This window comes from Geotrypetes seraphini, chromosome 12 (assembly GCF_902459505.1).
Source record: "Geotrypetes seraphini chromosome 12, aGeoSer1.1, whole genome shotgun sequence".
NCBI lineage: Eukaryota > Metazoa > Chordata > Amphibia > Gymnophiona > Dermophiidae > Geotrypetes > Geotrypetes seraphini.
In genome coordinates this window covers 32,180,686-32,207,342 of record NC_047095.1, presented here as the reverse complement: position 1 = coordinate 32,207,342, position 26,657 = coordinate 32,180,686, and the positions used below count along the sequence as shown (strand labels likewise).

General features: G+C 41.9%; 1 protein-coding gene across 5 annotated transcripts in view; it reads right to left on the bottom strand.

Annotated features, from left to right (window-relative positions):
• The window catches only part of TTLL7 (tubulin tyrosine ligase like 7), a 262,594-nt gene that overhangs the window by 216,895 nt on the left and 19,042 nt on the right, over positions 1-26,657 (bottom strand). For 3 of the 5 annotated variants that reach the window (XM_033916626.1, XM_033916630.1, XM_033916631.1), the window contains exons 2-5: positions 24,566-24,673; positions 21,584-21,738; positions 16,705-16,824; positions 6,020-6,141 (exon numbers count right to left, since the gene is read on the bottom strand). In XM_033916626.1, the coding sequence (XP_033772517.1) occupies positions 6,020-6,141; positions 16,705-16,824; positions 21,584-21,608 (267 nt within the window). In that variant the 5' untranslated portion in view covers positions 21,609-21,738; positions 24,566-24,673. The remainder of the gene's footprint in view (positions 1-6,019; positions 6,142-16,704; positions 16,825-21,583; positions 21,739-24,565; positions 24,674-26,657) is intronic. The other 2 variants (XM_033916629.1, XM_033916627.1) reach the window with 2 other exon arrangements.

Below are 26,657 nucleotides of genomic sequence, written 5' to 3'. Positions count from 1 at the left end.
GTATTTCTAACACAAAGGAGCTCTGCGTGCTAGAGATGGTTTGCCCACCTTGAACCCCATAAGCAGAAATATTCACTCATGTCAGCAAATACCTCACCTAGGTTAAAATATGATTGATTTTTTTTTTTTTTTTTTTAAACCTACCAGAAGAATCATCCCCCCAAAAAACATCCACTATGAAAATGAGACATATAAATGTATACAAATTTATAAGGGTGTCTTGAAAAGTTTGGTACAAAAGCAAGTTAAACTGTAGTCTAAATCGAGGGCTATACACTTAGGGCTCCTTTTACTAAGCTGCTAAACTCCTTTTATTATGCGCTAAACCTGTGCTACATGGCTAGAACTAACGCCAGCTCAATGCTGGCGTTAAGGGCTAGTGCACGCGGCAATTCAGCACGCGCTAAAACCACTATCGAACCTTTGTAAAAAGAGCCCTAAGTGGATAGCCCTCAATGAAGACTACATTGTTTAACTTGCTTTTTTAAGATTCAACGTTTTTTATTGAATTTGCAAATGACAAAACTTACAATATAGAAAATAACCACAGTAACACAATACACATCTAATTTAATCTAATCTTTCGTTTATAAACCAGGCCATCTCCCAGTGGAGCTTGACTCGGTTCACATATAATTAAGACTAGAGTACATAGCAGAAAACATAGGAGAAGGAAGAACTAATTAAAAACTAAAGTACATAAGAAAAATAACTATAATATTATCATTTTGTTGAGGCTGTAGTTAAACCATTTAAAAATTGCAAGAACAACAAAGTTTTCAGGAATTTACGAAATAATTGCAGCTGGCCTAAAAGCCTAATGGAGTCAGGAAGTTCATTCCAGATCTCTACAAACTTGAAAACAAAAGATTGTCTGAGCTTCCCAGAAGATTTAATTCCCTTAAAGGAAGGGAAGGTTAACTTATATCTTTGTGTGTTTCTCAAATGGCAAAGTCTAAGGGTATTTATTCCAACATAAGGGGACAAAAGGATCAAATATTCCATAGAGAAGCTTGAAGATTATGCATGCGCATTTAAACTGTATGTATATTGGAAAATGCCCCCCCCCCAAAAAAAAAAACACCTTCCTACTAGCAACAACCCTCCCCCCCCTCGAGGACTTGGTTTCTTATAGCCCACAGGGGTCCTTTAGAAAGAGACAGAGAAGGAGGAAGAGTGAGAGAGAAAGGAAATAACAGAAATGGAGAAGAAGAAAAAAAAAAACCTGCACACCCGACACCCCATGCCACCCAATCATCAGTGCCAATGGAATTACTCTAAAGAATTCAAAATGTCACTAAGGGAGCTAGATTCACTAACCTGCTCGATGCAGTACGTGGAGAGACCCCCCCAGGAAAGAGACTTGAGAGTACTGGTCGACAAGTCAATGAAGCCATCCGCGCAATATGCAGCGGCGGTGAAAATGGTGAACAGAATGCTAGGAACCATTAAGAAGGGGATCACAAACAGATTGGAGAAAGTTATCATGCCGCTGTACCGGGCCATGGCACACCCCCACCTGGAATACTGCATCCAGCACTGGTCACCGTACATGAAGAAGGGCATGGTACTACTCGAAAGAGCAACTAAAATGGTTAAGGGGCTGGAGAGGTTGCTGTACTGCGATAGGTTAGATAAACTAGGCCTCTTCTCCCTTGAAAAGAGGAAGCTGAAAGGGGACATGATCAAAACATTCAAGATAATGAAGGGAATAGACTTAGTAGATAGAGATAGGTTGTTCACCCTCTCTAAGGTAGAGAGAACGAGAGGGCACTCTCTAAAGTTAAAAGGGGATAGATTCCGTACAAATGTAAGGAAGTTCTTCTTCACCCAGAGAGTGGTGGAAAACTAGAATGCTCTTCCGGAGGCTGTTATAGGAGAAAACACCCTCCAGGAATTCAGGAAAAAGTTAGACAAGTTCCTGCTGAACCGGAACGTACGCAGGTTGGGTTGGTCTCAGTTAGGGCACTGGTCTTTGACCTAAGGGACGTTGCAAGAATGGACTGCTGGGCACGATGGACCACTGGTTTGACCCAGCAGCGGCAATTTTTATGTTCTTATGTTCTTAAGAAAGCTTTGGACAATTTCCTGTAGAAAAAGTCCATAGTCTGTTATTGAGAAGGATGACCCCAGAAACAAAAACAAGAGAGCCCTGCCATTTGGACCCGAAGGGATGCTGCAGTGAGGCTATGATTAAGATTAACCTGGAGAAAAGCCAACACCACCGAAAGTGAAGTGGAATTCGGCTCCGCTTGTTCCTGAGCACACCAAAGCTGGAAAGTCTTCCACTCTGTAGCATAAGCAGATACAGTAGTCAACTTCTTAGACGTGAGAAGAGGGCTAAGGACTACATCAGAAGAGCCCTTGTGATCTAAAGCTGCATGCTCAAGAGCTATGCCGTAAGAGCAAAGTGACCCGGGTCCTCCACACAGGATGGATGCTCAACCGAAGGCTGCGACCCTAGCTAAGACGCAGCAGATCTGTGTAACTAGGCCTGCGAGGCCAGTCTGGAGCCACCAGAATGACATGGTCCGGATGGTTCTCAATCCACTGAATGACTCAGCCTATCATGGGCCAGGGAAGAAAGACATACAGGAGGATTCCCTGAGGCCACAGCTGTACAAGAGCGTTGCTTCCAAGTTTCCAAGTTTATTAAAATTTGATATACCGCTTATAATAGTTGTCTAAGTGGTGTACAAGGTTACATACAATATAAAAAGTTAAAAAAAAAAATCTTGGGGAATAAAACGAAGACATAAGACATAGCATGACATACAGGAAAAAATGGAAGGGAGGGCTGAACTACAATTGAGAATAGGATAGAAGAATAGCGATGGATGGAACATTAGGGAGAGGTAGCTATGCTCTTCCTTTGATAAAATTGGTAAGGATAGGGATGTCAGAGGTCGTAAGCATCCTTAAATAGGAAGGTTTTTAAGTTTCCCTTAAATTTTTCAAGATTTGTCTCTTCCCGTAAGTAAAGTGGAAGTGTATTCCAAAGCATAGGGGCAGTAACTGAAAATATTTGCTTCCGAGTGGTATCGTAGAATACATAAAAAAATCCAATATAGAAAATATGTCTTAATGAGGGAACTTGTAGGAGAAATTGATTACTAGAGCAAAGTATTCTTGAAGAGCAATAGGGGATAAGTAGTCTGTCAATAAATCCTGGTGTGTGTAAGATTTTTGTTTTGAATGTGAGTAATAGGATTTTATAGGCAATTCTGTGATGAATTGGTAACCAGTATGATTTTATTAGTAGAGGTGCAACATGATCTGCTTACATGTCCTTTGCTGTGGCCATAAGGTCAAAGCGGGACAGACCCCACTGCCACACCATGGCTTGGATTGCTGCCAGGGCCAGCGCCCACTCGCCCTTATCCAAGGGCTGTCTGTTGAGAAAGTTGGCCTGAACAATGTTGACTCTTATCACATGCGCTGCCGAGAGCACTTGCAGGTGGTGATCTGCCCACAGAAAGAGAAGGTGGGCCTCCTAAGCCAGAGAGTTGCTCCTGGCACCTCCCTGGCAGTTGACATAGGCTGATAAGTCCGATTTCTGTGGCAAGAAAATTAATAGAAACACATTTAAAACAGAGAATGGTCACGTTTCTGAAATCTGGTGGATTACAGGACCTGAGGCAAGATGGATTCACTAGAGGTAGGTCTTGTCAGGCAAATCTGATCAATTTCTTTGACTGGGTGACCAGAAAATTGAATAGAGGGAGTGCACTAGATGAGTGTATTTAGATTTTAGCAAGCCTTTGATAGTTTTTCACACAGATGTCTAATAAATAAACTGAGTGCTCTTGGGATGGGTACCAAAGTGATGGGCTGGGTCAGGAACTGGTTGAGTGGAAGGCGACAGAGACTACTAGTGATCAATGGAGATCGCTCTGAGGAAAGGGATGTTACCAGTGGTGTGCCTTAAGATTATGTTCTTGGGCCTGTTCTTTTTAACATTTTTATAAACGATATTGCTGAAGGTCTGTCAGGTAAGATTTGCCTCTTTGCGGATGATACCAAAATCTGCAAGAGTGGATACCCCAGATGGCGTGTGTGTAAGACCTAGTGAAGATTTAAAAATGGTCTAATTTGGCAGCTAAAATTTAATGCTTAGAAATGCAAGGTCATACATTTGGGCTGCAAAAACCCAAGGGAATGGTACAGTTTAGGAGGTGAAGAACTTATGTGCACAACAAAAGAGCAGGACTTGGGTGTGATTGTATGTGATGATCTTAAGGCAACCAAACAGGTTGAAAAGATGATGGCGAAAGCTAGAAGGATGCTAGGGTGTCTCACAGGACATCACTAGACACTATAGGACTCACAAAAGCCTCAAGTAAAACTATCAGTAGCAGTTTACCATAGGTAAAACAAGACTGCCCATTCTTATCATAGGCAAAAAAAACCCTCCATTTTAGGATTAGTGAAAAACGACAGCCACCAATGTGCACAAACAGATCATTTATCTGGAAGCACCAGAAGTTGTAGACAATTCAAATCCTTCTATTCACTATTTCCTGGCTCCCAAAAAGCTCCCAACGACAAGGAACCTCGTTTCACCATTGAAAAACGGCTGCTTCAGGGGAAGAAAAAACTTGCTGTGCAATGACAAAATTTACATGGTGGCTTAATTGTGAATCCTATAGTGTCTAGTGACTATAAGACCCTTCATCTACATTTATTGTTATAGTTATTAATTTACTATGCCATATTGGTAGATTTGCACTCAAATAGGCTTAACCAAAAAGAGAACTTTAAAACAGTGTCATTTTCCACAAACCACTAAATAATATTCACTACTTCATATATTTAATTATACACATTTAATTTATTTTCTTCTATCGAGATCTCAGCAATGCCCACCATACCGGTCAAAAATTCTTCACCAACAGGATCACAGACATCAGCTCATCATTGGCTCTCATAATTCCTTTCATAACTTTTTCATAACATTTTTTCATTCATTTCATACTTATCTTTTTAAATTAATAAATCAAAGTCAGGCGGGGGATTCAACAACTGATGTGACTCATGTTTCGCTGAAGCACTGTTTCAAGGTCTATCCCCTTTGTTATAATCTCGCTGTCACCTTCCAGCTCATTACTCTCATAGTGCACTCTTGCTGGGGTTATTTTATCAAATCAGGAGCATTAAGCCTCAAAGCCATGGCCCGATGTTCCCAAGCTGAAGCCTAAAAGGGCTGGTGCTGTTCTCTCCCCCAATCATATTCCCTCATCCCCTAAATGGCCCCCCACCATCTTAATGGGCCTACCAGCTGTGTACCTAGTGGTCCAGTGATCTTTGGGCAGGAGCAGTGCCCAGACACTCCTGTCCTACCAGCACCATCTCCAAAATGGCTCCCCTAGTGGTGATCTCATATTACTAGCGTTAGGGTTTATGTTTCCATATAAGGAAATATGATCCTTAGTGGGAGTAGTGTGATACTACTGCTAAGAACACCATTTTGGAGATGGCACCTGCAAGACAGTAGGAACTGAGGATTGCTCCTGCCCAGAGACCACTGGAATACTAGGTATAGGGCTGATAGGCCCACTAAGATAGTTAGGGGCCATTTAGAAGGTGAGGGAATGTGATCAGGAGGAGAGAATAGCATCAGCCCCTTTAGACTTCAACACTGGAGCACTGGGCTGCAGCTTTGAGGTCTGATGCTCCCAAGCCACTGAAATAATGCTGCTTGTGAGGTGGCTTGCATGCATTGTTTTTCATTTACCACAGGAGTCAGCAACCTGTGGGACAGTTATACCACAAGTTACCAACTCTTGTGGTAAATCAAGGTACAGTAAAAGTTTGCCTTCTCCCCCTCTTAGCTGTTACCTCATTAACTACCCATTAATGGCACCTTTGATGTACATAAGTGGCATGTACTTCTAGGTGCCAGCTTATAGAACTGCTCTTCATACACCTAACAGTGAAAAATGCTGATTCAATGTCACCTTAAACAGTGCAAGATCAGAAGTTTAGACTGACAGGGTAAGAATACAGAGTTCTGGACTACCTGATAGTTCCTGAGTTCTGTAATCTTTTCATGCTGTACAGCTGAATCACTCCAGATAAGGTTGGCTGTTTCATCTTCATCTCGAATCTTCACAAAAGCCATCTGCTCAATAACTTTACGAACTATAGAAATATAATGGCAAGACATGACATTCATTAAGGCAGCAGTATAGCTAGATTCCCAGCTTTTATTTATTGTACTAATATGCTAGAATTCTTCTGCTTATGAATGGATATGTGACTTCTGCATTACAATCACATTCCCTGTCTTAAAACAGTGCCTTTCTTTAATCTATCCTGCAAAACAAAAAATGAATACCACAGTGATTTTGCATCTTTTTTACTGGATTTCCTAGATTGTTTTAAACCAGTTGTTTATATTCCAGTTCAAAATATTTTATTTGTGAAATAGAAAAACAGAGAAATAACCACATCAAATTATCATATACATATAATCAGGAACATAGTTGAGAATATACACAATTATGACAAATGATGTGTAGGTAAGGAGTGCATGAAGAAAGGCATGACCCCCCAGACCCTTTTTGTATAATATGATAAAGCAACTTTTCAAACTGCATCACTTTACTTATCAAGTACATTCTAAGAGGCAGAAATATTAGGTGTACTGTAGATTCTCACAATCTAAATAAATGTCAAGAGGTTGTTTCACAATACAGTTGTACAGGTTTCCAAATTTTGTTGTAATTAGATACATTTTTATGTTTTTCAGCAAATACAAGTTCATATTTGTTAGTAAGACAGATTGTGTTCCACCAAGTGTTAAAGTCTATTTTCGTAAAGTCTTTCCAGTTATGAAAGATGTTCTTTACTGCTAAGTATAACAATATATTAAGCAGTTTGATCTGGTATTCAGTAAGCTTATCAGCCAGACTAAAATGACTTGCTATAAGAATTCTAATGTGAAATGGTTCAGTAATGTTTACTGAATGTATCCCAAATTTTATCCCAGTAATCTTGTTGATGATCACAGAGAAATAACATATGAGGTAAGGTACCATCTTTTTGTTGGCAACACCAGCAAAGAGAGCTTAGATCTTTTTGGAATTTTGCTAATCTGTAAGGTGTCCATTGCACCCTATGAAATAGGAAGAATATAGATTGTAATGTTGAAGTGGACTGGATAGATTTGAACATTGTAAACCATACCACAGACCATGTAGTTTCATCTAGATTAATGTCAAGTTCTTCTTTCCATTTTTGCTCCGTTTGCAAGGTTGTATTTTTAGATAACTGAAGCATTTTGTACTAGTTTGATGTCATGCCCCGGGATTTGACTATTTTTATGGTGTTGTTGAGCAGATCAGGAGTTTTCTCTATAATCTTAGGATTTGGATATACTGTAGATACACAGTGAAGAAGTTGTAGCCATTGGTAGTAATGAGTACTGGGTATGTTAGCTTGATCCTTCAGTGTAGTAAAAGTAGTCCATTTATTGGCATCCATTATATGTCTGATGTTCCATATGTGCGCTTCCTGCCATATCTTCAAAGCTATGAATGTGTTCTGTATTTTAAAAGATGAATTACTCCATATAGGAGTTAACTCCGTATTGGATCATTTGATCTTAGCACGTGCATCCAAAGAATCAAGGGCAGTTTTCGTTGATGACAATATTATCATTTCCTTCTCTTTTTTTTCATTAAGTAGATACCAACAATATGTTTCATTTTGTCCTTACCATATAATGCGGTCTTTACCAGGTAGGCCTTGCAAGAATATTGTCTGGTAGTATCCAATATGCACCTTGAGTCATAAGAAAAGCAAAATGGTAGCTATAAAAACATGGGATATTTACTCCTCCTTTTTTTCCTTTGGTAATTTAAGCTTGTGAAGAGCAATTCGGGGTTGCTTGTTATTCCATAGGAATTTTACTAGAAGTTGGTCTATCATTGTTGTGAAGTAGCCATGGTAACATACTTAGATGTAGGGAAGGTTAGCGATATGATAATACTTTGAGCAACAGTTGCCTTTTTTTAGTATTGGTTTTACAAGGGAAGAACCTCTCCTTGAGCCAGACACGTGTTGATAAGTATCACTGATAAAGGAATTAGTCCATGAATTGAGATTCTGAATCAAGATAAGTAAGGGGACAGAATCTAAAACACAAGCAGTTATTCAGTCCCCTTGGACTGGAAAACGGCTAACGTTGTTCCACTGCACAAAAAGGGTTGCAGGGCAGAGGCTGCAAATTACAGGCCGGTGAGTCTCACATCAATTGTATGTAAACTCATGGAAACACTAATCAAACATAAATTAGACGCAATCCTGTATGAGGAGAATCTACGGGATCCCAGTCAACATGGATTCACCAAGGGTAGGTCCTGCCAATCCAATCTCATCAGCTTCTTTGACAGGGTAACAAGGAAGCTGGACTTGGGAGAATCCCTGGACGTCGTGTACCTAGACTTCAGTAAAGCTTTTGATAGCGTCCTACATCGCAGGCTGTTGAGCAAGATGAAATCGATGGGTTTAGGAGAAACACTATCTGCATGGGTCACTGACTGGCTGAGTGGTAGTCTTAAGAGGGTGGTAGTTAACGGTACCCTCTCTAAAACTTTGGAGGTTACCAGTGGAGTACCGCAGGGTTCAGTCTTGGGCCCGCTCCTTTTCAACATATTCATTGGGGACCTAACCCAGGGGCTTCAAGGTAAAATAACATTATTCGCTGACGACGCCAAACTATGTAATATAGTGAGCAATGGCAATTTGCCCAATAGTATGACACAGGACCTGCATTTGTTGGAGCACTGGTCCTTGACCTGGCAGCTGGGCTTCAATGCTAAGAAATGCAAGGTCATGCACCTCGGCAGCAGAAACCCGTGCAGAATCTACACCTTGAATGGTGAGACCTTAGCTAGGACTTCAACAGAACGAGACTTGGGAGTGATCATCAGTGCAGACATGAAAACTGCCGATCAAGTGGAGAAGGCTTCATCAAAGGCAAGGCAGATGTTAGGTTGCATCCGCAGAAGTTTCGTCAGCCAGAAACCTAAAGTCATAATGCCATTGTACAGAACCATGGTGAGACCTCATTTGGAATACTGTGTGCAATTCTGGCGGCCACATTACCATAAAGATGTGCTGAGTAGAGTCGGTTCAACGGATGGCCACCAGAATGGTCTCGGGGCTCAAGGATCTCTCGTACGAAAAGAGGCTGAAGAATTTGCAGCTCTACTCTCTCGAAGAACTTTGGGAGAGAGGAGACATGATCGAGACGTTTAAACATATCACTGGCCTTATCGAGATGGAAGAGGAGATTCTCTTTCTCAAGGGACCCTCGGCCACAAGATGGCATCCGCTCAAACTCAGGGGCGGGAAATTTCATGGTGACACCAGGAAGTATTTCTTCACCGAGAGAGTGGTTGATCCTTGGAATGAGCTCCCGGTGCAGGTAATCGAGGCCAACAGCATGCCAGATTTTAAGAGCAAATGAGATGCCCATGTGGGATCCCTTAGAGCAGCGATGGCGAACCTATGGCACGCGAAGGCCTTGCAGCTGGCACGCGGGAAGGTCCGCAATAGAGAGCTGCACGGGAACGGGGCTGGATGTACTAAGTCGCGCGGCTTTTTTCCCTACCTGCTCTGCTTGCAGCACAGAGCCGAACGGAAGTCTTCCCGACGTCAGCGCTGACATCGGAGGGAGGGAGGGCTGACGTCGGGAAGACTTCCGTTCGGCTCTGTACTGCAGGCAGGGTAGGTAAGGAGGAGTAGCCTCGTGGCTACCAAGGGAGAGGGGCGGTCCGCCCCGCCCCGCCCCGTGTGCAGCATAGCCGGCCAGGTCCCCTTACTTTTGTGGCGCTAACATAAGAACATAAGCAGTGCCTCCGCCGGGTCAGACCATAGGTCCATCCTGCCTGGCAGTCCGCTCCCGCGGCGGCCCGAACAGGTCACGGCCTGTCTGAGTCACCAGAAGGGGCCCCCTTGCCACCTTGGTAACCCGACCGACAAGGCTGCCATCAGGGCATCAAGGCCGCCATCAGTCCTGCATTCAGGGGCCCGGAGCTGACAGGGGGCCCGGGCTCCCCAGTGTTCTCCCCAGCGCTTTTCAGCCGGGCGCAACGCCCAGCAAATTTAGATGCCCGCCCGGCTGTCATCTGCCGAATCCTGCTGCCGCCACTGCTTAATTCGCAGCCTGAAGAGCCGCCGAAAAATCCGCCGGACTTTAAACAAAAAAAACCCCCAGCAAGCGACTCGAACCCGGCTTCCCTCCGAAACCGGAAGTTACGTGTGTGGGGGGGAGGGGGTAGAGAAGAGAAGCCGGCACAGACCATTAGAGCCCCAGAGCATATGGGAGATAGGCCAGCCACGGAGGGAAGCTTACTTGCTCTTGCTTACTTCGGGCCTTTCTCGCTGCCGGGTCCTGCCTACTTTCTGTTTCCGTGAAGGCAGGACCCGGCAACGAGAAAGGCCCGAAGTAAGCAAGAGCAGCAAGTTGTAAACTTCCCTTTGTCGCTGCCCTTTGGGAGATAGGTCAGCGACCAAGGGAAACTTGCAACTTGCCTTTGTCTGTAGCGAATCTGCCGGGTGTGTGAGACGGGGGGGGGGGAATGGGAGGAGTAATGCTGCTGCACCCAATTAGGGGGGAGAGGGAAGAGAAATGCTGCTTCTGCTGTACCCAATTGGGGGGGGGAAGAGAAATGCTGATGATACTGCTGTACTCAGTGGGGGGAGGGGGAAGAGAAATACTGCTGTACCCAATTGGGGAGAGAGAGGGAAGGAGGAAGAAGGAAGATCAGGAAAAGGAGGAAAGAGATGCAAAGACCATGGGACGGAGGGAAATACCATACCATGGAGTGGAAGAGAGAGATGTCAGGGCATATGGGGGGGGAAGCAGGGCCAGATTAAAGGATAGGCCCTGTAGGCACAGGCCTAGGGCCCGAAATAGTCAGGGGGGCCTGCCAGTGCTGTGCTTTGGGGCCTCACCCTTGCTGGATTCGCTGGCAGCAGCAGCAGCCTCATCATCATCCCGGGCGAACCCCAACCCGATCCGACCCTCCTATCTCTCCCTCCTTCCCTCATCAGTGACGTGCCAGAGGGAATCACAGCAGGAGAAAGTCCTGAAACAGCCTGCTTAGAGTAGAGCAGTGCTGTTTAGAGTCTCGTGATGGGAGGGAGGGAGAGTTAGGAGGGTCGTGGGGGGGAGAGTAGCAGTCTGCCCCGGGTGTTCGACCTGGCGTCATGAACTTCTTCGGCTAGCGTCAGCATTTACAATTCACTGCTGTTGCCAGCTTCAGGCCTTCCTCTCCGCCGGGTCCTGCCTACTTCTGTTTCCATGAAGGCAGGACCCGACAGAGAAGAAGGCCCGAAGCTGGCAACAGCAGCAAATTGTGAATGCTGCTGCCTGAAGAAGTTCATGACGCCAGGTCATGGGTGACAGAAGGAGGAAAGGGAGCAGAGGGGGAGAGACTTGCTGCACCCAACTGGAGGGAGAAAGAAGATGAGGGAGGGAATGGAATGAAATGCCAGGGATTGGAGGGAAGGGAGGGAGGAATAGATGCCAGGGCATGGAGGGAAGGAGGAAAGTATGCCAGACCAAGGGAAAAGGAAGGGGGAAAGGAAGGAGGAGAAGACAGAGCATGGAGGGGGAGGGAGAGATGGAAGAAAAGGAAAGGAGTGAGATGCTAGAGAATCAGGGAAGGGAAGATACCAGACTATGGGGTGCGAAGGAAAGAAAGGAGAAGAGAGAGATGCCAGAGCATAGGGGACGGGATGGTGACAAAGAGAGAAAAATGGAGAGGTGGCAGAGCTGAAATCAATCATGTACAAAGGAGAAGAGAAGGGGCACAGGATAGACAGTTTATTGAAGGAGCATAAAAAGAGGGAAGATGCCATATGGAACGGGGAGAGGGCAGACAGTGGATGGAAGGGGCTGATGCTGTATGGAAGACAGAGCGGACAGATGCTGGCTAGAAAGAAGAGTGAAGACAAGATGATTAAAGCAAAAACGACAAAAGGTAGAAAAATTGTTTTGTTGCTTTACGTAGAATCAAGTAGTATTGTATCTATTGGTTAAAGTTTATAAATAGGAAATAGAAATAAGGCAGTTTTTTGGGGACTAAACCCCTTTCCTCAGGTCAGGATAGGATACCATAACAGCAGGGGTGCCCAAATGGTCGAGTGCAATCGGCCAGTAGATCGCAAAGGCAATGTGATTCGATCGCGTTGCCTTGGCAATCTTTTTCTTCCTGCCTCCCTGAGCCAGGCCAGGCGCGTAGAAGCGCCGGACTCACAAGACTTCACTTCCGACGTCAATTCTGACGTCAGAGAGGAAGTTCTGGGCCAGCCAATCGCTGCCTGGCTGGCTTGGAACTTCCTCTCCGTCGTTAGAATTGACATCAGAGGTGAAGTCTTGTGAGTCCGGCGCTTGTACATTCCTGGCCTGGCTCATGGAAGCAGGGAGAAATCGGCATGGTGGCTTAGGGGGTAGGGAAAGAATCGGGGAAGTGGAGAAATTGGCGCGATGGCTTGGGGGGGCGGGGGGAGAGAGAAAGAAAGAGACAGAAAGAAAAGGGAAGGGGCAGAAAGAAAAAATATTGGATTTATAGTCAGAAGAAGGAAGTGCAAACAGAGACTCATGAAATCACCAGACAAAAAGATAGGAAAAATGATTTTATTTTCAGTTTAGTGATCAAAATGTGTCTGTTTAGAGAATTTATATCTGCAATAGCGGTTTTTAGCGCAGGGAGCCTATGAGCATCGAGAGCAGCACAGGGCATTCAGTGCATCTCCCTGCTCTAAAAACTGCTATTGCGATTTAGTAAAAAGGGAGGGGGTATATTTGTCTATTTTTGTATAGTTGTTCCTGAAGTGACATTGCATAGAATCGTCTGACTTGACCTCTTTGAAAACCCATGGAATATAAATGATAATTAACATTTTCTCTGCATACAGTGTGCTTTGTGGGTTTTTTTAAAAATTTTATTGTTGGTAGATCATTTTGACTTGGTCATTTTAAAAGTAGCTCGCAAGCCCAAAAAGTGTGGGCACCCCTGCTGTAGAAGCAAGGGCAAAGTGGAAATGTCCAATCAAGATGGTGCACAAAAACAGTGTCTTTCAACTCATCTGATAAATCCAATGGTCTTTATTAATCCAAAACAAAATCGTACATCCAAAGCAACTCAATGACTCGACATGATCACGTTTCGGCCATCCGGCCTGCATCAGGAGTCTTAGAAGTCTTTGGATAGCAAGTAGTCTTTAAATGGCAAATGGACAAAAGTGAAACAATCATACCATTGCTCCAAGTCTGTAAATGCTGCAAAACCACACAACCTCATGTTCTTTACAGATTTTACTAACCACTTTAATGTACTAAACAAAAATTACAAGGCATGGGAAAAACAGCAGAAAGCATGTTTAGTGACATCAAAGCTTTTGAGAGAAAATTGCATGTTTTTGAAAAAGACCTTGAGAGTGGACAGCTAAAATATTTTCCCAACCTAAAAATACATTTGGATAATTCTACAACATTTGTGGACAGTCATAAAAAACACCAGGAAATCCACAAAGCATATTCCACCATTGTAGCCGAAGCAAAGGAGAATTTTAGTAAAAGATTTTCTCAGTTCCGTAAGATGGAGACAACCCTTTCATTTATAACTTCCCCAGAAAAGTCCACATTTGAAGATCTTGATCTTTCCTGCTTACAGTGGTTGGATATTCAAAATTTGGAAATGAAGCTACTGGAATTTCAAGAAAGCTCTATCTGGAAAAGTAAATTCAATGACCTGCGTGCGGCTCTTGAACGTATTGAGTGTGAAAGGGTGACAAATGAAATCACTGCTAGCAGTTCTGAAAATGAAATCCTAAAAGCGTGGAATTCTCTGCCAGACAATTTTAAGTCCATGAAAGCACTTGGGATTGCTCTTCTTACTTTGTTTGGGTCATCCTATGCTTGTGAGCAGCTGTTTTCGGCTTTGAATCATATAAAATCTGATGCTAGAAACAGATGAACGGATGACATGAGTGCTGCATGTGTTGCTCTGAAATTAACGCACTATGAGCCAAGGATTGACAAGTTATCAGCATGCATGCAACAACAAAAATCACATTAATTTTTTTCAGAGCATGCCCAATGCATATGTTTACATGAAGCAGTGTTTTCAGTTTACAGTTAAGACACTTTCTAAGTTATTTAAATATTATTTAAAGATGTTATTTAAAAAAGGGACTTTACATGGCCCTGTTGTATTCCAATCTGGAATTTCCAATAAAAACGGTTGGTTTAATTGAAAGCTCTTTTGTTTTCTTTACATCATATTATTAGAAATGTAATGATTTAACTATTTTCTAATTTGATTGTAAATTTTACAAAAAAACATGTATAGACTCTTTGGGAATGCACACCGAGTCTTGACACAGTTAACAGTTTTAAGAAGTTTATCTTTTTTTTTACTCAGGATACATTTGAAATGTTATGTGAATAATACATTTAAAATATATTGTGTAACTGAATCAAATTCTTCCTAAATTCATTAAATTGAATGAAATCGTTAAAACATTATAAATTGCCAATAAATTGAAATGAAAACCAAAGGATTGTGAATCAAATTGATTCTCTGACAATACAAAGATTCCAACCTTTAAAAATGATGTTACATAGTTCAGGCAACTTTATAAAGAGTTTTTAGATACTAAAATCTTGTTATTAAGGTTTAATTGACGTGCTGGCACTTTGAGGAAATTCTTTGGTTTTGTGCGGCAGTTTGGGCACTCGGGCTCAAAAAGGTTAGCCATCACTGCCTTAGAGGGTTAAGTTAAGGAGATCGGTCATTAGGAGTGGGATCTCTAGGAAAGTAGACTTGGGTGGGCAGACCTGATGGGCTATGGCCCTTATCTGCCGTCATTTTTCTATGTTTCTATGTTTCTATACTGGCCTGATTAAAAGAAGATCACAAGTGCATCATAGAACCAGCATCAGTAGTGGGATTAAGGCAGCCTAAACGAGTGGGTTAGGATTGTGAACAATCAGAACTATGATTTGGCTCAAATGTTTGAAGCATGCTCTTTTTCTCAGATAGTACAAAAAATGACACACTGTGGCAGCCATATTTTAGATTTGGTGTTTATACAGTCTATTAAAGTATACCTAGACAGTTTACAATACTAGTTTAAAAGACAATAAAAAAAAAGAAAGAAGAAGATATAAGAGTGGGGTAGATGAGACTGAGATACTTACTGACACACAGGAGAACTGGGGGGTCAGAGGATTAAAAAAATACATCGATTAAAAAAAAAGAAAAAAAGGGAGGTAAAAGGAAGAACAATCAGGGGGAGGTTACTTCAGGGAAGCGGTTCTTATTCTTTGCTCTCTTATTCGTAATGCTCTCTGTAAATTATGTGCAATAGTAAGGAAGGAAAGATAAGAAGGAATACCTTCGAGTATAATTTTGTGCATGAGCATAAGGATCCTCTTCTAGATTCTAAACTGAACTGGTAACTAGTATTGATCTTTAAAGTCATTCATTATAAGATCCCTTGGTATTTGACACAAGTGGCAAGATTACCATACATCAACCATGCAGATCTTTTTTTTTTTATCAATAAATGTTTATTGAAAGATTTTGGGTATAAAATATACACACCAGAAATTGCATAGCAGAGACAACAGAGTTGCAAACAAGCATACAAAACCACAACAATAGATCTATAAGTCTCATAATGCTCCCCCATCAATACAATCAGCAGAAAGTGCTCCCAACCATACCAACAATCCCCCAATAGAAAGCAGTAACCCGAACTCCACTATGTCCCCCCCACCCCCCAGCACTACCTCAAGCAAAGAGGGACTCCCTGTTGGTTCTGCAGGAGAGTCCCCCCATCCACAATCCCCCCCCCCCAGAAAGAAGCTTAAAACAAAGATTCGATTTTTTCAAGTATTCGCGTCCAAGTCCGTGTATAAGTATAATAGTAACCATGACGCTTAGCAATAGACAGTTCCATGTGATAAATAAACTGAAGCTTTAAAGTCCAATCCAATTGAGTAGGTGCCAGTTCCTGCTTCCAATGAGCAGCAATCAAGCACTTGGCTGCCGCCAAACCCCAGCGTCGAGTATTGTGTTGGAGATGTGGGTTGGCTTCGGGGACTTTTTTGCATATTTGGTGGGACTGTCCTATCCTACAGCCTTACTGGAGGAAGGTCGTGGGATGTTTATCACAATTGTTACAAATTTTATTGCCCTTTTCTCCACAGGGATGTTTGTTGGGCCTTTATAATGTGTGTTTATATTCCTGGCAGATCTTTAAGATCAGAGAGAGCATTGCGATTGGCAGCAAATGAGTTATTACATGTACACTACGCAAACACAATAACATCTGCAATTTCAGTGGCAGGTGTTTCATTATGGAATAATACAACTGGACCATTAGGGTTGCTCCCTGATATTCAGTGGCCTAAGAGATATAGCTATTCAGAGTCTTAGGCCACTTCCAATGCATCCCAGAATGCACTGGGGAGGGGCCTAAGACCCTGATTGGCCCAGACACTTAAGGCCCCTCCCTGAGGAGGTTAACAAATTCTATTAAATAAATTTAAAAAATAAATAAAAATCTAAACTACTATAAAATTATGTCATCTGTTCTTCTCAAAACCTTCATTATTCCAATTTTCAGTGCAAATCTATTAACAATAGCAAAAGTGACTTCAAAGGTAAAAATCCTTACCAATATCATATTTTGTTCCAGTAATATTTGCTGTTATTATGCCATTCTTTTTCAGCTTTGTTCTACTCAATGGCCGGCATTGGACAGCTGAATCTGTGATATCAGGAGATCCTTGATCTTCTTCAACGACATTGTTTAAAACAAACAAAAATAGGATAATAAATAGCAGAACATTTTATTATATATAAATGGAAAATATTCTAAGTAGGTCATAAACCAGCAAAGGAAGGAACAAAGAAAGAAGCTGCCATATACAAGTACAAGGTCTGTTCAAAAAGTTCTAGGACAGTTTGAATTGTGCACCAATGGGAAGTTTTTGGAGATGTGCTAGATGGCGTTGAGTAGCTTGAAACCTCACGAGTAACCTCCTTTTTTCCCAATTGTTGATTTCTACTTTTGTCTACAAGCTACAACAGTTTTTGTGAAAGTGTGTTTTCTTGATCGGCTATTTTTCATTATGTGTGACCTCAATGAGCACTGCTACAAATTGGGTAAGACCACTACAGAAACTTATGAAGTATTGAAAGTAGCTTATGGGGAACATGTCATAAGACGTGGAAGGTATTTTGAATGATATTCATGCTTCAAAAGTGATCGTGAATCAGTGGAAGATGATTCGCAAACTGGAAGACCATCAATGTCAACTAATGATGATCATGTTGATCAAATGAGGGTTCTTGTGCATACTAATCAATTATTAACTATTAGAGAATTGGCAGAGGAATGCAACATCTCCATTGGTTCATGCCACAACATTCTGAGAAGTTGGGGATGTCTCGTGTTGTGGCAAAGTTTGTTCCACAGTTGATCGATGACCAGAAGAACAACCATGTCATGATCTGGCAGAATCTTCTTGAGCAGGCAAATGAAGATGAAACATTTCTTGATAAAGTGATAGCTAGTGATGAGACATGGGTCTATGGTTATGACATGGAAACCAAAGCTCAATCATCTCAATGGAGAATCAAAACATCTCCAAGACCACAAAAAGCGTGGCAAGTTCTGTCGACCATCAAAGTAATGTTAACTGGTTTTTTGACAGTCGCGGCATTGTTCACTATGAATTTATGACATAAGGACAAACTGTCAACCAATTACTATCTGAAAGTGTTGCAACGACTCCATGAGAGAATCAGGAGGAAGCGGCCCAAACTTTGTAGAGAGCAGTCATGGTTCTTGCATCAAGACAATGTGCTCACTCATGCTGCCATCAAAATTTGTGAATTTTGCGAAAAAAACGCAATATTTCTTCCCCAGCGACTTTACTCTCCTGACTTGGCCTCTGCTGATTTCTTCTTATTTCCTAAACTTAAATCCACGCTTCAAGGAAAGCGATTTGACACCATTGAAGACATAAAGCAAAATTTGACACAGCAACTTTTGGCGATTCCTGAAGATGTGTTTAAGGACTGTTTCCAGAAGTGGAAACAACGCTGGGAAAAGTGTATATGTAGGGAACGGGAGTACTTTGAAGGGGACCCAATGGAATAAGTTGTAAGATTTGTAAGATTGCTTAATAAATTTTTATAAAATCAGTCCTGGAACTTTTTGAACAGATCTTGTATGAACCCCACACAAAGAGGCTGCATCTTAAATTGTAAAAACAATTGTCTGAATTACAATAAAACTTTTTCCCACTAGGAAAGACATCTTGATAAATTATAATCATTACTGTGATCTATATAACGCTACAAAATACACATAACTCTTTTTTATATTTAAATATTTATATAAATTTATAACTTTAACATACAGTAACAAAATTCTTATTCACCAATAGGTCTCTTCTCTCCCTCTTACAACACTTTCCCATATTCTAAATATTAGCTATTCTTTAATTAAACATAAAACCTGCTAATAACTTAGAGACAAAATTCCATCCCTCTCTTTCAACGTTATACCAATTATTTCAATAGACTGTCAATGTTTTCATCTTTATAATGTAAACAAATCTATTTTGACAATTATTTTGAAAATTGGTGGCTCTAATGTTTTCCAATGTTGTGTGTAAGCAGCATTTACAGAAATATAAGAGATGGCCCTGCTCCTTGCAGCTTACAGTCTAATCAAGAAAGATAGACAAGACACACAGCAAAAAAAACCAAAGGACTATGCCAATAGATTTATAGGTTCAGACACAAACCAGTATCATAAAATAATTTTTCCTTTCTTTTTTTATTTATTCTAAGGTCTTCAGAAGTGTCAGTATTAGCCAAGTGTTTTCAATGGCTACAAATACTTGTATGACATTGGTCTCCTCATTAGACCCGTTAATTTTATTTTTTATCAATTTTTCCAAAGTGCTCAGTGCTTTATGCTAAACCAACTTCATTAAATAGCTATATGTAAAAGGCTAAAAACTTATCTTTTTTGTTTGATTGTTCATATCAGGAAGAGACCTGTCATTTCGACATGTTTCGCCCAAAGGCTTTTCAAGAAAAGTCCCCCCTGCTATAATTTCTCTGCACCATCCCGATCTGATAATTTCTTGGTTTAATGATTTCGAATTCATGAGGCTTTTTGGTTGGGTGTTGGGGGAAAAAGGGGGACTAGCACAAGGTAGCGGAGTCTGTTTGTGGGTGGTCTGGTGTGGAGATGTTGTCTCAGGTTGCCATATTTCCCTTGACCTGATATGACTGGGATGAAAGAGTACATGATGGTAAGGAGAATGGTAGCAAGGAAAGGGGGGGGTTTGCATTTGTATGTCAGTTTGATTTTGATGTGTGAGAATTATAGTCCTCCTTGCCAATGTCGATAGACTGGACTTTGAGGATCCATAAAGTTCTCACTGGTGGGCCCGACAGGCCTTCTGTGTTTGTTTACAAAGAAGATGGGTCATGATGAGGCCCCAAGCACCAATTGTGTAGTGCTATATCAACTGTGTGGGTCAGTGCTACATATCACCCAATTACTTTGGGTATTTATTTATCGATTTATTTTAAAAACTTTGTATACTGCCTGGAGTCACAGCGGTTTCCATGTAAACATACATAAAGCAAAAACAAATAACAGTACAGATTACTCTTAAAAACAATATCAAAGCATATAGGAAATAAGACCTACAAATTCTTCAATGACATATTTGATGACATGTTACCAAAATACCCAAATAATGACAGTAAAGACAAATCAAAAGTATGCGTCTACAAACAGCTTAGTTTTCAGCATCTTCTTAAAGCTATAATGATCTGCGCATAATCTTAGTTGGCTAGTAAGCTTATTCCAATATGGCATTCCAGCAATAGAAAACATTTGAAGTTGAGTTGCCACATATCTTACATTGTCAGCTGTCATTGCTAACAGTTTCATTCTCCCCTCAGAATGCAATGCTCTGGGAGGTTTATATACCTCCCAGAGAAACTGAAACCAATATGGCGCAGTTTGATATACAATCTGGTATATCTTGGTATATCTTTTGAAGCCACTGGAAGTCTTCTGGGGCATGTCAAAAAGCAACTAAATCAAAAGGCTGAATGTTAAGCCCATTAGGGGTTTCTCATATTGAGCTCAGTGCTCTGGCTTAAGAGGGCTTCAAGACCAATGAAAAAATTAAGAAAAGTGCCAAAACCATCAAAAAAAAAAAAAAAAAAAAAGATACAAGGGAGGGAGGAAAGAAAATACAATTGTATGAGGAAACAAAGAAAAATACTCACAAGGGAAGGCACAAAATCACAAGAAAAGGCGCTGAGGAGATCAACAAAACATCCTAACTCCACAGAAAAAACAAGATGGGGGGTGCCACACTAGCACGTTGGGCACGAAAGCATCTATGCATATGCAGTGAGGCCACTGTCAAAGGCCTCTTAAAGTTATAGAACACTGGCTAGCATTCACACCAGGCTTTGTCAGGATGACATCACCCAGATGTAAGAATACCACTGTCCTACTTCTCTTTGGAGAAATACCTTTATGTATGGGATAACTATCTAAGTAGCCTTTTATACATGCACTAATCCTTTACAAAATAATCCCATACTAGCTAATACAAAGAGCTAGAGCCTGACACATACTTTAATAATCCCATTCCCTCCGCATTAGGTATGTGTGATTTTAAGCTGAGAATAAAACTATCTGCAAATGAAAGCATGTGTGTGTCTTCAATGTAACAAATATATAAATATTTTAGAATTTGTAGGCTTTGTCCTAGGAAGTTACAAAACACATAAATACAAAAAAACGCATTAGTTATTCATCTTAACTTAGGGGTTCCTTTTACTAAGCTGCAGTAAAAAGAGGCCTTAGTGTGCTCACATGCTAAGCCCATTTTTACCACAGCCATTAAAATGCCTTTTTTGCTCTTTTTTGCATTAATGGCCATGCACTAATGTTGCCATTAGTGCAGGGATCTCAAAGTCCCTTCTTGAGGGCTGCAATCCAGTCGGGTTTTCAGGATTTCCCCAATGAATATGCATTGAAAGCAGTGCATGCACATAGATCTCGTGCATATGCATTGGGGGAAATCCTGAAAACCTGACTGGATTGCGGCCCTCAAGGAAGGACTTTGAGACCCCTGCATTAGTGCATAGCCTTTTTGGTTTTTTTTCAAATTGCCTCATGAGCACTTACCATCACCTAATTTGTAGGTGGTAAGGGCTAACGCGGTATCCGTACACCAACCAGTTAGCGCACAATAATGTAGATGTGCTAACTAGTTAGCACAGGAACACCCACTTCTGCCCCTGACAAACCCTCCAAAAAAACTTAGAAACATTTTTTAGCAAGTGCAGATTTCAATGTTATTGCAGGATGCCTGAGCATATCCCATGGTACTCCATTTTTTTTTATTTTTTTTTTGCTACGTTAGATGCACACTAGTGCCTAACACAACTTTGTAAAAGGATCACTTAATATGATAACATTTCTTTATTGGAATTCATACCTCTTTCATTGAAAAAAGATGGCATTTTGTACTGTGATGTTGTAGAAGTTGTATAATAATTCTATGCCAAGCTCTCAGGACACTGGAGGGGCTTCACCAGTCAAAGTAGTACAAGCTCTCATCATACCATCTCACAGAAAAAGCCCCAGATTCTGCTGGATTTCAAAATTAGGTGTTGGTTACCCATAAATAAAAAAAACTACTCTCAATATCACAATGCAAAACCAAACATAATTCATTCTTCTACAAGTCAAGTATCTAAGCAATGAGATTTGTTATCTTTATTTACATTTTATATACAGTGGTACCTCGGTTTATGAGTGCACCGGTTTGCGAGTGTTTTGCAAGACGAGCAAAACATTCGCAAAATCGGCGCCTCGGAAACCGAGCGTGCCTCGATTTGCGAGCAGCACACCCCGCGATCCGGCATCCTCCCCCCCCCCCCGCGATTCGGCACCCTCCCCCCGCCACGATCCGGCACCCCGCCAGTCCCACCCGAACAGGCTTCTTACTTCTATCTCGGCCTCGGCACCGGCACCGGCATGTTCTGTGCGTTGATGCCGGTGCCCGAAGATTGGCCTCCTCTTCTTTGCTGGGCCTTGAGAATCTGCGCATGCTCAAGGCCGGCGAGTTCACGCTCCCCCCGAGATCGCCGAGAATCTCGGAGAGAGCGTGAACTCGCAGGCCTTGAGCATGCGCAGATGCTCAAGGCCCAGCAAAGAAGAGGAGGCTGATCTTCGGGCACCGGCACCAACGCACAGGACATGCCGGTGCCGAGGCCGAGATGGAGGTAAGAAGCCTGTTTGGGTGGGTCTGTGCCGGACCGCAGCAGGGGGAGGGTGCCGGATCACGCGGGGGGGGCCTTCGGGGGGGAGCAATGCCGGTTCTCATGGGGGGGGGATAGAGCAGCGCCGATGGCCTCGGGGGATGGGGGTGGGTAGGAATGAATCAAGCGAGTTTCCCTTAGTTCCTATGGGGAAACTCGCTTTGATATAAGAGTATTTTGCTTTACGAACATGCTTCTGGAATGAATTATGCTCGTAAACCAAAGGTACCACTGTATTCCACTTAAAATATACAGGTTTAGAAACTAGAGCAACTGTAAAACTGCAGCTCTTTACAACAGCGAGTTACACACCCTGTGCCATTAACGTAAGAACATAACATAAGCATTGCCATGCAGGGATGGACTGAAGGGCTATCAAGCCCAGTATCCTGTTTCCATCAGTGGCCAATCCAGTTCACAAGGACTTGGCAAAATCCCAAAAGTTTAAAACAGATTTTATGCTGCTTATCCTAGAAATAAGCAATGGATTTTCTCAAGACCATCTTAATAATGGCTTACAGATTTTTCTTTTAGAAATGTATCCAAATCTTTTTAAAACACTGGTAAGCTAACTGCTTTTACCACATTCTCTGGCAATGAATTCCAGAGTTTAATTACATATTGAGTGAAGAAACATTTTCTTGGGGGGGGGGGGGGGTTATGTACTATTTAGTAGCTTTATTGCATGCTCCCCTAGTCCCAATATTTCTGGAAAGAGTAAAGAAGCTACACCCTACAAGTTGCTGAAGACTGACTTCATTTTTATAATCATGTTCAAACTTCTTTGAACTAAGGATAATTACAATCTTAACATGACCAAATCTAGCAACCTATGGGAAATTTAAAAGCATAGCATAGGTATGGTCTAATTCATTTGTCATAAATCTAGGGAAATTCACCCCACTGCCATTACAAGCTATGCATTATTCTTCCACGCAAACCGATATAGATTTTTCACTTTTCGTACCCATAAAATCAGAAATGCATTTTCACCTATGCATTTTCACAAAAAATAGCAGAAATCCATGATCCTATGGTTAAAGTATAAGCTAGATATGTGGAGGGGAATAATCAAAAGAAACGTCTAAGTCCGTTTTGGGCCTAGGTCGCAAGTCGCCCAAAGTCAGACACAGGAAAAGGTCCATTTTTGAAAAATACGTCCAACATTTTTTTTTCTGAAAATTGTCCAACTGTATGTCCAGCTGTCTGATTGCCCAGACCACTAAGTCATCCATCTTTATACCCCATTTTCGTCCAAAAATTTATCCAAGTCACAAATGCCTAGAAAAAGCCCTTTAGGGCATGGGAGGGGCCAGAAAAGTGATGGACTGGACACCCAGACATGGTACCAGAGTAGTGGGGTACGTTACAGGGCACTGCTGTGAACATCACAAAAAGGGTCCCACATAAACATCTCACTACAGCTCCATTATAGGTCATGGTGAGCCCCCCAAAACAACCCACCTACCACTCCAATAGCCCTTATGGCTGCAGGAGCCACTTATATGGCAGTACAAAAGGGTTAGGGGGTGCACATTTTTCACCATGAATGCAGTGATTACAATGGCTTATGGCCCTGGGTCCTCCTCTCCATGGTTCACTAACCCACCCCCAAGACCACTTAAGCCACCTCTGTGTAGCTCTACTAGGCTTTCCTATGCCAGGCTGTTAGGTACTGATGTTCTGGAGGCAGATATGTAAAGTTGTTATTATGATTTTTTTTTGGGGGGTGGGGGGAGTCAGTGATCACTGGGGCAGTTTGTGGGAGTCTGTACTTGTGTCTGCAGTGCTTATCTAGTCACTTTGGATACCTTCTTGTGACTCAGACCTGGTTTTAGAAGGCCTAAGTCACAACGTCCAGGTTCCGTCTAGGCAGTGTTGTAAAATTTTCGGTTATACATGCAGTACGACTAAGTTTAGGACATCCCACGTCCCGTCCTGACACGCCCCTTTTAGCTCTGGTCGTTCAGCAGCACTGTGAAGGCCTGGGTCGTTTTTAAATACATCTAAAACCCGATTCGATTATCGGCACTTGGACAACCTGTCTCATTGATCGTCTAAGTGCCGATTTAGGCCGATTTTTAGACGTATTTCCATTTCAATTATGAGCCCCATAGCATTTATAACACTTTGAATTAGAACATAAAGTTATTTACCTTTGTAGCATTAATGAAGATAGGAAGACGCATCAGTAGAAAGGAAGGCGCATCAGTAGGAAAGACAGATTTTAACAATCTGGATTTTACATTAGTAATCCTGATAACCTATAACATACACAAAAAAAGTTTATTTCTTATATTTGTTGGCAATATCACTAATATGAGCAATAACTGTACTTATAAATCTAATTTCATAAGTGGGCACTGGAAGCAATGGGAGATAGTGACAATCAAATATACTCCTGCACTGCCTATTTAATAAAATACTACGGGTGTGATTTATACACTTCTCCCTCCGTATTTGCAGTGATAGGGGATTAATAGACCCACGAATACAGAAAAACCGCAATAACTTTTTATGTTATTCACATTTTTTTTTTGGAACAACCATCATGAAAATAATGAAATCGCAAATAAGCCTGAGAGTGTGTCTTCTTACTACAACCGCGTAGGGCTGTGAACCCACACCTTTCTACCCCCTATGCAGAAACTTACTCTGGTTGCCACACTGTCTCAGCTGCAGGGTGATGATTTCCCGAGGCATTGCACTGCACAACGCCAACCAAATTCTCCTCACACTCACTAACAGCACAGAAAAGCTCATGTCCGGCTCTAGAAGGTGCTCAATTTTCAACGCTCTTCAGAGCATGTGTAATCGTCATCTTGAAGCCTCACTCTGGCACCCTATGTGGACCTCCGAGATGCAATGATAGCAAAGGATCAGGGAGAAAAGGGAAGGTAGGTAAAAAATAATATGAGAGGGGGGAAGGGGTGATCGTGTTCCTTCTGGGGGTTGTTTTTTGTTTTTTTTTGGTAAGGGAGTGGGGTGGAGCCTTATCCTGTAGATTTTGTGCTTAAAGCGTTTTCTTTTATATTGTTACAATACCTTGATGGGAGAGACTTAAGGGATTAGCGTGTGCTGGTGGCAATTTTCTAGCTGCACCAGGGAAAATAGTGCCAACCTTTGTACCGGCACGCTGGGATGATGTAATTTGGGGAGAGGAGCCAGCAAGCCAAAAATCGCGAATAAGTGAAATCGCGAGTACTGAAACCGTGAATACAGAGAGAGAAGTGTAATCAAAATAATAGTAAAATCATAATGCAACATGTCTGCTTGAGTACCTGAATAAATTCTGAGCTCCCCTGGGAGAACAGTATAGAAAATTGAATAAATGAATGAAACAGTACAGTTACAATTAGTAAAAACCAACACCCACAATCACAACTCTAAAGTAATCAAGAAATACAGGGACTTATTCAGCAGCAGCAACCACTATGTTAGTTTAAGAACATAAGAAATGCCTCCGCTGGGTCAGACCTGAGGTCCATCGTGCCCAGCAGTCTGCTCACGCGGCGGCCCAACAGGTCCAGGACCTGTGCAGTAATCCTCTATCTATACCCCTCTATCCCCTTTTCCAGCAGGAAATTGCTATCACTTAAATTGATTGATTGGGATTTATTAACCACCTTTATGAGATTCACCTAAGGCAGTGTACAGCAGGTATAATTCAACATAAAAACTTACAATTTTGTTAACAGCTTAACAGTAGTAAAAAGACCAAATATAAACATAAATACAATGAAAGGCATTTTCAATAGAACGTCTAAGTCTGAGGTTGGACGTTTTGGGAAAGGCGTCCACAAACCCAATAGAAAAAAATGGTTCATTTTCAAAGCTGCCAAACATGTATCTTTTTTTTTTTTTTTTTTTTAAATGGCACTTAATTTGCCTGTCTTTTTAGCCATTTTCAAATATACAGTCATCCATATGTTAAACACCCAAAAGCCAGCTTTTCAGATGTCCAAGCAGCTAGCATTTACCTTGTCAGAATGGCTTCCCATCAGCTGATCGCAGCAGGGGAATGCTGAACTGGCAGAGAGAACTGTGATTCCTCTCTCTCTCCCTCACACCCACCAATCCCCCCAAGCCCCCTCCACAGAGAGCCGCTGTTCTCCAAGCCCTACATCCCTCCCACCCCCTGACATCTCCTGTACCTTCTGATGAAAAATCAGCAGGAGGGAAGCCCATTCCCTCCTGCTGATAGGGTCACCTTTTCAGAATGATGGACCTTTCCCCTCCGAATGCATC